This window comes from Miscanthus floridulus, chromosome 19 (genome assembly GCF_019320115.1).
Source record: "Miscanthus floridulus cultivar M001 chromosome 19, ASM1932011v1, whole genome shotgun sequence".
Taxonomy (NCBI): domain Eukaryota; kingdom Viridiplantae; phylum Streptophyta; class Magnoliopsida; order Poales; family Poaceae; genus Miscanthus; species Miscanthus floridulus.
Genome location: NC_089598.1, coordinates 47,591,420 through 47,603,476, shown reverse-complemented (window position 1 = coordinate 47,603,476; position 12,057 = coordinate 47,591,420). Strand labels below are relative to the sequence as shown.

The window sequence follows — 12,057 nt, the reverse complement described above, 5'->3', positions numbered from 1 at the left end:
TATTAAAATTGAAGGTTTAGCTTCTTCTGTTAAAACCAACTGAGCTTTAATAAAATGATAGAAACTCAAATAGCTCAAATTGTTGCCGCTCTACCTGTTTCTGATTCGGGAAAGATTTCAGGGCAACCCAAAACCCCTCTTGAATCTATTAAAATGGTCTCAACGAGGTTCGATAAGCCTCTATGTCGGGAAAACCACGATTATCTTGTAGATCCACCTTTCATCGCTAAGAAAGAAAATCCTGGGCGCCCGATAATCACATGCTCAATTGGCCCGCATGTCTTCCACGATGCCTTCTATGACCTTAGAGCAAGCATCAATGTCTTGTCCAAGGTAATATATGATAAGATTTTAGGTGGACCTTTGTCTACTGCACACTTTCGACTGCAGATGGAAGATCAATCTTCACAAAAACCGGAGAGATTAGCTAAGGATATCCCGGTGAAAATTCAAGACATATACATCCCTATGGACTTCACCATTCTAGACATGGGCCACAACAAGGAAGTTCCCCTCCTCCTAAGGAGACCATTTCTTCATACTACAAATGCAGTTTTACACATGGGATCAGGGCATGCTAGCTTTCACATTCAAGGACAAACAATGAGATGTCCATTCAATGGGTTTGGCATGCATAAATATGCTAAAACAAACAACTCAAGAAACAAACCACAAAAAAGTGTTTAACAGGTATGGCAGGTGAAAAAGGTACAACCTACTTCTCTAGGCACAAATGTATCATCTTCATGCAAGAAATGAAGGGAGAAGAGTCCTGCTAATTGGACTTTAAACGGTGAGCCCGTGCTGAAGATAAATCGATAGTTATCCTTTACAATTATAATTTGCTTAGAATTCTTATATAGTAAAACTATAAACTATGCATTAATAAAAAGTTTAAGCTTACCTTTCTTTACCATAGAATAAATTCTTGGTCTTCCTTCCATGCTCTATACAAGCATGTTTTGGTTTAAAGTATGATTTCTAGCGATCATATATTCATAGGCTTTTCAAATTAAGCATGGTGCTTAGGTTGAAAAAGCCTACCCTGATCAAATTAAACATGATGTCTAAGTTTGATCATTGAACCAAATCTACTAAGTATAGACATGGGTATGATAAACAAAAAGTACAAACCTATAAGTAAAACTATATAAAAATATATATACAATAAACTACCTCGAAGTTGTCATCAAGCAACTCGTTGCGTCACTGGCCACGAGCTAGCTTGGGGGAGGAACCCCACGGAGGTACTTTGTATCTTTTCGCATTTTTAAAATTTCACATTTATTTTCTGTATTTATTTATTAAGCATATAAAAAATCTTAACAAAATTTCGAAAAATACCCAAAAAATAAAAATATGATAAAAACAACAAAAATATTTATTCCACTCTCATATGTGATTAAGAAATGTTTAGTTTCTCCTAAATTGAAATGATGAATAGTTGTTCTGTCTATAATTCATTTGTGTCTAGGCTGTAACTTAGTATTTCCTAAGATTTAAGTTTGTTGGTTAAAAATGTCTCATCCTAAAACTTGAAAACTTATCGGTTGCAAAAGCATGCTCCTTTTCTAAGTTATTGCAAGTTATGATATGGTACAAATAGAATTTACTATGACTTTGTTCTAATAGAGACTTGACATCCGGAGTTTTTAATTTTAAAAATGTAAAATTTAAAGTTCTTCAATGATTATGAATACCTATCAAGGCCATATGACATGATAAACATTCAAAACCTTAGTCATATGCTACTTGTTTGAGCATTGAGCTTTGTCCAATTGTTATGACCCTTGTTGAGATTCTCGTCTTGCACCCATGATCAAGACTCACATACACCCACAAATAAACTGTTGACTCTTACACTAAGAGTTATGCAAAAACATGCTTTTTCCGTCTACGAAATAATTACTCTATTTATGTATCATGTGTCTCTCTCTCAAAAAAATTCGCGTGCCAAAAGTTTAGTATGGGCTATGCTAAAAAAAGAAGAAGAGAGAAAAAAGAAAAATATCCGTGCCAAAAGGCATGAGAGAAAAAAATACATGCCCAAGAGCATAAAGAAAAGAAAAGAAAAATAAAGAAAAAAAAGAAAGATAGCCCATACTTTCAAATAAAAAGGCATTCATCCAAAAGAGAGAGATTCATGATTCAAAGGAGTGTAAAAAATATTCAGAATTAGTACAAATTTCACATACTTGCATGACTTGATCAAAGTGTATGACTTGCATCTCCTTGAGGTCTAGTCTTTGACTTAGCAAAATATGTGATGCAAGTATGCCCCACTTTTCATACATACCCAAAACTCCACTCAAAAGCCATTAGTGGTAGGATATGAAAAAGAAGGCAAATATCAAAATGTCTTGATGAGGTTTCATACACATTGAGCGATCGAGAGAATAATTTGTGAAACTTACATTTATTTTACAAAAATTATAAAACCTCCGGATAGATGGTTAATCAAAAATGAATGATTGGTGATTCTGTTATAACCGTTCTATCTTGCAACCGCCCAAGAACTTAGAAAAGCTATACACCCCATAGGGATCAAGGTAAAGGGTGGATAAAAATGCCAACTTATTTGAATTGCGGAAGAATACTTTGTTATAGGCATGGCACTTATGAAATATATTCGGCATAGTAGCAACTCTTGATCAACAACCAAGTACTTAGCTATTTGCTCGGGACGAGCAAAGGTTAAGCTTGGAGGATTTGTTGGTGGTCACTAACGATAGATCCGTGCGCTTGCGGATATTTCCTGTAATCATTAATAACTATCGTAGTTGATGTTTCTTGGCGGCGTCGCTAAGGTTAACTCAATCTTAGTGATGGTGCTAAGAAATACCAACAGACATTCCTGGCACTGTTACCGGGGATGGACTTGAAACCTCCATACTTGGTGATCGCACTAAGAAATGCCAATAGACATGACGTGGAGTCATGTGACTAGGCGAAGAAGATATGATTAAGAGACATGACTTGGTTATGATGGACCAGGTTGCAAGCATAAAGAGCAAGCTAGAGACTCAGGTGCAATGGACCATCAAGGGGATGAAGCGTGAGTAGAGAGTTTGGCGCCGATGGACCGAGGCAACGGTGAAGAGCAAGCGAAGCTACGATCGATGAATCAATACGGTCACATGAAGCTATGAAGTGGGACATATCATTCAAGAGAGATCAAGCTGAGTATTGATTCGAGTTGATGAACAAGTGGCTTAATAGTGGACGATGAAGGACTTAATGCCATGGACAACAATCAAAGGTAACATGGTTGGCTATGCTAATGGATGATCATTGTTCATCATTTGATGAAGATGGAGGTTGGATGATTGCATAGCATCACCGACGAAGGAGATAAAATGGAACGCGGAAGGCAAACGTATATTTGTAGGGCTTTTTATTTCGTCGGTCTAAGGTTGAGTAGGGAAGTGTTTGATCACCAACTCCAGTTCCACCTGCTAAGAGGTATGTTTCATGGAGTTTCCATGCATTTTGTCTATACTATTGGTTCAATGAGCTAAGAATGCATCCCATCATTCTGTTTTAACAAGAAGTTGACCCTAGGTGAGCCTTTACCACTAGAGATGATATTATGTGAAGATCAACCTGCACCTGCTAAGAAAAAGAATGTTGGCAACAAAGGTGAAGAAGACCACTCCAACCAAGACCTAGTTTGGCAGATAAGCAACAATGAAACTGATTTTAGGCTATTTTGTAATGGCTATGTAGCCTTCACAAGATGCAAACAATGGCTATGTAATCTATTTAGTGCTACCAGTATTGGCCAAGAACATGTAATGCCTGTGTTGCCCTACTGCTCTAGTTAGAAACTACTGAACTTGTTAGCTAGAAGACTATGCAAATTGTACTGGATATGTTGCCTTCGTAGTGTAGCTGGAACCTGTAATGATTGTGTTGCCTTAGTTGTTTTATTGCAAACTACATGCTTATGGACAAGTTTTTAAGCACTGTTATGTTCAGTTTCTCAACAAGTTATGGAGGGAACAAGAAAATGCATTTGCCATAACATATTCCATACATCAGGTTCATAGGTCCATGCCAAATTATATATACCCAAACATTACTCCTACTCCATTTCTACTTCACAAGGTACATAATTCCTACAACAAGTAGTCCAGCTAGATCCCACACCAACATCTTCTCACAATTGTGATCAAGCTCTCCATCAGTTATTCCATTTGCCTTGCACCAATAGATGGAATAGATTTTGCTTCAACCTCTCCTCCTTCATGATCAGCAGCAACATCTTGCACTGTCACCTTGCCTAACTCAACCAGTTTGTCCAGGTATTGTCTTTGCCATTCAAAGAACCCGCGAGTAGTTGGATCCTACAAAAAAAAACAAGCAGTACAAGCTTCAAACTCAGACATGTACTCTCCAATAAGCAAATATGACTAAGAAACGAGATTAGGAGCAAACAAATCTCACCCCCTTGCATGGTTGTTGGGCACTTGAAGAAAACTTTACCATAGTTCTCCTTTGTCCATGCCCGTAGCTCAATGACTTGAGCCATGCCACATGGCATTCGATGAGGAGTCGTCTAGTCTCCTCTCCAACCAAGTCGCTGGGCCTAGGGCCAATGGCTGATCTAGCATTAGGCGAGATGCCCTGCTCCCTTGCCTCGATGACTCTCCCCTCCATGCCAGCAAAACATGCCTAGGGTGGTGAGGTCAGCGCGAGGGAGCGTCCCTGGGCACGATGTGGGAGTGTGTTGCCTGTTGGGGAGTGCGGCGTTCCCGCTAGTGCAGAAGAAGAATGCGGGTGGAGAAAAAGAAGAATGGGGCGGCGTGGAACGGGGAGTGAGCCCACACGTGCCTAAGGGATAAGGCAGGGCCACGAGAGGTCTGTCTCGTGCCCCGGCCATGTTGGAAGGGTGACTTGGCCAGCCACGTCGACAAAATGTCTAAAACAACGCACTTTTGGTGATTGTCGTGGCAAAATTAAGGACTCTTCCAAAGCTGTCAATTTAGTCCTTGCTAAACGTAAAAGTGGCAAAAAAAAAATCCCTGAATCTGGGTCGGTAACAAACGTGGCCTCCTAGCCATCTTTTTATCAATCAACCAGTCACTGGCGTCCATGATTGGCACACAGGTGGAAGCTACTCATTGGCGCGGAACATGTCATCGCATCAACAGCCAACAGACCAGCGTGTCGCAGGCCGCAGCTGAATCATCATCAGGGGGGAAAAAAAACTCACACGCCTTCGTCTCGCGTGAAGGTGATGGACCTCGCCTTACCTCGCTCAACGGCTCGAGAGTCGAGAGCTCGAGATAGATAATAAAAGTAGAAAAAAGAAAAAAAACGAAAAGAAAAGGAAAGTAAATTCCAAAATCCAAACCCTTTCTCCTCCCAAAATCGCAGGGGGCAGGGGCGACAGCGTATCCACTTTCATCGAAGCCTGCCGACATGGCGTCCCTGTCGAATCTCTCCTAGAGCTAGAGCCGACCTCCACCGCGCTCGCGTGGAGTCGATCAGGTGATTGCCTCACAAGGGGTAAGCCGCCCGCCAAATTACGGTTTCGATTTACGGGCTAATTTTGGAGAACGATTTTCCTATTTCGCTTGATAATCTAGATTGTTCTTTCTAGATATCGGATTCGGTGGTGGTGTGCTGTGGCGCGGTTTTGTTGCGGAAATTCATTTTGGTTGATTTTTCTGCGGGCGGGCGGGCGCTTGCTCCGGAGGTGACGATGATCCGTCTTCAGACGTACGCGGCGTTCAGCCTGCTGGCGACGGCGTCGGCGGTGTACTACGCCTTCAGCAGCCGGGAGCAGTTCTACCCGGCCATGGTCTACCTCTCCACCTCCAAGATCTGCTTCGTTCTGCTCCTCAACACGGGCCTCGTCGCCATGTGCGTCGCCTGGCAGCTCGTCAAGCGCCTCTTCCTGGGGTCACTCCGGGAGGCCGAGGTCGAGCGCCTCAACGAGCAGGCCTGGCGGGAGGTCATTGAGATCCTCTTCGCGGTCACCATCTTCCGGCAGGACTTCTCAGTCTCTTTCCTGGCCATGGTCGCCGCGTTGCTCCTTATCAAGGCACTGCACTGGCTGGCCCAGAAGAGGGTCGAGTACATCGAGACCACACCCTCGGTGCCCTTGCTCTCACACATCAGGATCGTCTCCTTCGTGGTGTTCCTCCTCATTGTTGACTGCCTCTTCCTGTCCAACTCACTCAGGCCACTCATACAGAAGTGGGAGGCATCGGTTGCCATCTTCTTCTCCTTTGAGTAAGCTCGATTTAAAGTTTACACTGCCATGAATTGTCTTTTTTTTGTTGCATTGTGCCGTACAAATGCAGGAAATGTATCTGTGTTATTTCCTTTGTCACTATATCAATGTGCACACTACAACAATTTTTTCCTCTTTCGCAACATTAGAGTAGGGGTAGGGATTTAATTAATATGATCAAACACTGTGAAATGACAATTCCCAAGATAATGGACAAATATTTGCAAATAGGAGATGTACTACATGTTAGGTCCATGTCCATATATCATATGACGATCTTTTTTAGTTTCGTTATACGAAGCCTACCACAAAGGTCTTTACTCTATAGTAATGCATCCTCTTTACATTTTGTTTACCATCCTTTGCACTGAGCCTTACCCTGAACCCTATGAACAATATCAGATTCACCGTTATTGCTTTTGTTTATTCAATATATCTTAGACTCACTAGGTGATACCCTGTGCATTGTTGCGTGAATTTGTAAGAAGAAACATGAATTTTTTATATTTGTTAGAATAGGTTATTACACTATAGATAGCAGATACAATGTACAACAGATACTGAATACAGTAAGAACAAACTCGATTTCTGAAAATTATGGAAGGGCCGAAACTAAACAAAATAGCCGTTAGCTGAGAAGGCAAAGGAAGCACTGAAAAGCAATGATAACACAAGAGATATGTGTTAGCTACAGGAGTACTGTTAGAAATGGTCATCCTTGTAAATCATAAAATCTCTATGGATAAAAAAAATGCTACTCCATTTCCTTTGCGACGACATGGTCCATCTGTATTTCTATTGAACATGGTAAAGAAATGTGCAAATTTCTTTCAAACTGACCCTTCAGTAACTAACATGCATCTCTTATTCAGCCTAGCAAGTCCATCCAGTCAGGTGGGGTTAGAAGAACAAATACAAATGCTTAGCGGTGAGAAAAATGATTAAACTGGTCATTACAAAGAAACAAATTAGTCGCACAACGCCGCAAAGAAACCACCACCAACAACAACAAAGCCTGTCAGTCCCAAACAAGTTGGGGTAGGCTAGAGTTGAAATCCACCAAGAGCCCCTAGTCACGGTTCAGGCACATAAACGCCACAAAGAAACCAATTTTAGAAAAATTGATGAAAAAGTAATAGTGTCATTGCATAGAGGGAGGGAGAGTGAGAGGGATAGCCTCGTAGTCTGGTCTGGTGGCATGGAATGTGTCTTCTCTTCCTTTTTGGCTGTTAAATAGTAGCCAGGATTGAGAACTGAAGAGGGTACTTTGAAGGAAGGCAGGGCTGGATATTAATTAGTTAGCAGAACTCATCGGTTACTAAGAAGAATATTGGTGATGAACCAAGGTCTATGCAAGAGAGAATCAAAGGGCACATATACGGTGTGTGTGTGTGTGTGCATCAGTGAATTTGGTAGTAAAGTTGGAACTGGGAGGAGCAGCAAAAATTGGTGCTGATGTCCAATGTGAATGTGTGTTGAGAGGAAATAATAGATGGAACATTGATATCAGCTAAATTATTTAGTGGCCAAGGACAGCAGGAACTGAGAATACAGATGTAGCTATAGCATTGAGAAGCTAAGAAGACCAAACAGCCAACTGTTTCTTTCACATTCGGGTAAGTAGCAAATGAAACAGGCAGTGATTTGTCGCTTTTCACTCTTAGAAGAGATATAAGGGGTAGTAAATGGCTAATTGTGAGGATACAAGAGAACATGAAAGGGGGTATTCCTGACAAACTGACGGACATGATCAAACTGGCACTTGCTATCAGACAGCCTTAGTTTTACAGGTGACGTGGCACAATGTGAGAGTAGAGAAATAACATTTATTGACTTTAGTTGGTTCCATCTTTATAAGATATATAGATAGATACATTGACTACCTCAACTGCCTCAAGCTTCTAATCTGTTCACATATATTTGTTCTGACTGCTCTATTACAAAATGTTAGTCTAGCAACTTGTGCAGTTGTCTGTTTAGGTTTGAGCAATAGTTTTAAGTGATAACACTGCAAAGTATTAGCTCCATTTAGTATGAAACCTTCCAGCTATAGAATTCCTTCTTGCCTCTTGCTTCTGAAGCAAGGGCATACCTTCCAGGCAAGGTAACAACCCTATTGGCTAACCTTATGATGGTTTGAAGATGTGCTTCTGTTGTTCTAATTTCTAACTGCCTGGCAATTATTTTTTGATGTATTAAGTTAAGATTCAAATTACTCATAGTAGTTACTAAGTACAAATCATGTTTCAGGTATATGATACTAGCAACATCGACAGTATCAACATTTGTGAAGTATGTATTCTATGTCAGTGACATGCTAATGGAAGGTCAATGGGAGAGGAAGGCAGTATATACATTTTACTTGGAGCTGATCAGTGACCTTGTGCACTTGTCACTATACATGCTCTTCTTCATAGCTATCTTCCTGTAAGTTCAATGGTACTATTCCTTTGAAACTATAGTGTAAACTATGGCTGATGATCCATTATACTGATATCAGGAATTATGGTGTCCCACTGCACTTGATTCGTGAGTTATATGAGACCTTCCGCAACTTCAGAATTCGCATTGCAGATTATGTACGCTACAGAAAGATCACTTCCAACATGAATGAACGCTTTCCAGATGCTACAGCAGAAGAGCTCAATGCGTGAGTTTTATATTGTTCCATTCACACTATCGTGTTGGCTCCACTGTAAAAATTCTTGTGATTTACATTTTATTGTTGTATTCAGGAGTGATGCTACATGTATTATTTGCCGTGAGGAGATGACTACAGCAAAGAAGCTGCTTTGTGGGCATCTGTTCCATGTGCATTGTTTAAGGTCATGGCTAGAGCGCCAACACACTTGCCCTACGTGCAGAGCTCCAATTATTCCCCCAGACAATGGACGTTCTACATCAGCACGACAATATGGAGGTCAACCTGGTGTTCAGCCTGGTGAGATTCATTTTATTGATTTGTTCTTTTTTCTTTGTCACATAATCTGATTTCAGTCCAACATATCAGCGAGTACTGTACTGTGTAGTAAGTTCTATTTGTGATTTGTGATTTAGTCTGAGAATGCAGCTGCAGGTACTGACACTCCAGCCTCAGAAGGGGCTCCAGGTGACAATATGAGCAGGCGCCAAGCAAAACTCGAAGCTGCTGTAGCAGCTGCTTCTTTATATGGAAGATCTTTTGTTTATCCTCCAGCAAACACCCTAAATAGGTAATGTTTCTGGAGCAGTCTATACATGGGTGGCTGACGACGCTTGTCTACTTTTATGTACTTTGTAATCACTGAATCTAATCTAATTGTTACTGTATTGAATTAATAGCATTGTAGGGGGTGCTTTGTTCTTTCATAAAGCATACTAATAAGTATGCCATATTCAATCATCAGGTCAGGTCCTCAGTCTACATCAAGTACACCACAATCTGAAGCAAGTAACCCCAATCAATCACAGAAAGACCAAGAACTCCAGATCCAAAACTCAAGTGATGGTTTAGCACCTTTGCCTTTTAGCGCACATGGTGCCACTGGTTCAGGACCAAGCACCAGCAATCTTGAAAATTCACTGCAGAAGGCACAGGAAAACTTTATAAAGAGCCAGATAGAGGTAAGAAAGAATCTTGATTCCGAAAGTACTCAGCTTACATCTTCTACATTACTTTGTGATGCGAGCAAGAAGCGCTGCGTATGAACTAGTGAGCTAGATTGGTGAACATTGACAGCTTGCATGTTGCAATATCGTAGATATTCTGTTGAAAGCTCATCTTTAGTTGCAATCACAAAAACCTGCATACTCTGCAATCTCCATGTCTAATGTGTTTATATGATAGTAGTTTGCATGATTGGCACAAAGATGAGTTGGTTCCAGGTATGTTTGTGTCATGTTTTTAGTACTTTCATCCTATGTTAACGTAAGCTACCGCTATTGTTATGTAACAGTCTGCTTGTCATGAAGTTATGGTGTCGGCTGTGTTATCAGGTCGCTAAGAGGGTTACACCCCAACGGGATTCTTTTGGGTTTCATCTCCATTAAAGTGGCTAAGTTTTTATATTGGCTCGCCGCGCCTAACACAACCCTCCTCCTTTACCAGGGCTTGGGACCTGCTATTCTGGGACACCGAAGGCGCCCCACCATAGGCGGAGTTTATCAGGTCATTCAATTAATTGGCCTGATTGGTCTCCTGCCTCCGATTAGGTCCACTGACCTGATTTGGTCGACTGGCTTTTGGGCTGGGCGCTGGGCGGCCCTATGCACATGGGCGCTGTTAGAGCTTTTGGGCTTCAAATTTCGCCCATTAGGGTCAGTACATGTGCCCATGGGAGATGCCAGATACATATGTCTCCTTGAGCCCTGGGCCGCCACTCTGCTGTCTGCTTTCCCTTCTGCTGCTGTCGCTGGATCCCTTCCTCAAACCGCTACCGGCACCCACCCCTACCTCTGGCAGGCACCAAGCACGAGGATTCTAGATTTTCGATCCTAGGGTTAAAAGGAAGGGGACAGATACCCAATATGATTCTTAGGAGGAACGTTTGGTAATGGTTCTCTATGCTCTTTTTTATGTGTTCTTAGTTCTATTCATCTTCTTTGATTCTTTTAAACAAGAATCTAATAAACTAGAATTGAACGGAAAAGAAGAGGAAATTAAGTAATGGAGGGGATCGACTAACCAGAGACGGGTACTCTCGTCCCTCAACCATCGTGGCAGCCAGGCACTGTCAGATTCTACCTGATAATGACCTGGTCCCTTCTTCCTTCCTGAAGATGATGAGCTCCTGTCCTCCAATCCTCCATCTTGCTGCGTCTGCTCTGTTTTGATTTGTGATCTGCGACCCTGTCTTGCTCTAGCTCTGCTGCTGCTCTTTTGCCTCTTGCTTTGTTGCTCCTGTAGCTCTACTGGCCATCAAATTTCACAAGAATCTGCTGCTCTAGTGTTTTTTTACTCTCTTGCTTTATACTATATACCATATAAGCATGTTGGTCCTGGTATATACAGGACAACTATAGACAGGTTGACAAGGGTCAACTAATATTCTAATCGTCTGATCGGTGCCTTCGTGACTAGGATCTATTAGGCGATTTGAATTAGATGTCGTATGCAAATATGCCATCTAGTTACCATTTGATTCCTACAAAACAGTATGTAGCATGCAAGTATCTTCTCTAGCGGTTTTAACAATCTTGGTTGGCATCTATGATCTGCATTTTACTCTAGACTGCAAGTTCATGAGCTTTGAACAGCTAGCTTTCAGCATTACTGCCAGATTACATAGTCAGCAGTTTTGCTCAAGTTGTCAATGCTTTCTCCTACAGCCGACTCAGTAACTAATCATACCAGCCTGTTGTTGAATTCATGCATGCATGGTAGTTATTACTTTCACTTTAGTATACAGTCGCGTGCTTACCATAATGTGTTGATATTATCAATCTATATCCGAAAGAACTCAAAAGCTATAGCTCTTCATCCCAGATGTTACAAATCCAACTTCAAATGATTCGGCACGGTGCTGCTGTGTCGGTGACTAACAATGAGAATGACGAGCACAAAAGGAATGACTGAAGCTGTAAATAGGCAGGTGGAGATGAGGACAGAATTAAACGACAAGATTTGGTAATACCTAGGGGCAACTGTTACATGATGCCTCGTTGCCCAGATTTTGTACTTTCATGTTCCTGCACTCTTACTGATAATGTTTCTTTTCTCTTTGTAACACCGCTGATAGATAGAGGCTGTCGTGTTGTAACAATGGTTAGTTTCACAGTAATTATGAGATTAAACAAAATCTATCTGCCGATAAAAAATAGAATGGAGCTTTTCGATC

At 41.4% G+C, this 12,057-nt stretch overlaps 1 protein-coding gene across 5 annotated transcripts; it reads left to right on the top strand.

The window, feature by feature from the left end:
• The first annotated feature begins 5,217 nt into the window (after positions 1 to 5,217).
• LOC136528852 (ERAD-associated E3 ubiquitin-protein ligase HRD1-like) lies at positions 5,218 to 12,057 on the top strand. Of its 5 annotated transcripts, none has more exons than XM_066521858.1 (8): positions 5,218 to 5,511; positions 5,606 to 6,240; positions 8,492 to 8,668; positions 8,742 to 8,891; positions 8,977 to 9,182; positions 9,318 to 9,453; positions 9,628 to 9,844; positions 11,706 to 12,057. In XM_066521858.1, the coding sequence occupies exons 2-8, from the start codon at positions 5,708 to 5,710 to the stop codon at positions 11,793 to 11,795; spliced, it is 1,509 nt and encodes a 502-aa protein (XP_066377955.1). In that variant the 5' UTR covers positions 5,218 to 5,511; positions 5,606 to 5,707; the 3' UTR covers positions 11,796 to 12,057. The 5 variants fall into 5 exon arrangements, with proteins under 5 accessions (XP_066377955.1, XP_066377954.1, XP_066377952.1 ...); XM_066521857.1 differs by having other exon boundaries at positions 5,219 to 5,511; positions 8,980 to 9,182; positions 9,312 to 9,453; XM_066521855.1 differs by having other exon boundaries at positions 5,220 to 5,493; positions 9,312 to 9,453.

What these genes read in the sequence shown, in the direction of transcription:
- LOC136528852 (XM_066521855.1), top strand. Translation starts at nt 5,708, where the DNA reads ATGATCCGTCTTCAGACGTACGCGGCGTTCAGCCTGCTGGCGACGGCG. An exon ending in TTCTTCATAGCTATCTTCCT is followed by an intron (nt 8,669 to 8,741) that starts GTAAGTTCAATG and finishes TACTGATATCAG; the next exon opens with GAATTATGGTGTCCCACTGC. An exon ending in CCAGCAAACACCCTAAATAG is followed by an intron (nt 9,454 to 9,627) that starts GTAATGTTTCTG and finishes TTCAATCATCAG; the next exon opens with GTCAGGTCCTCAGTCTACAT.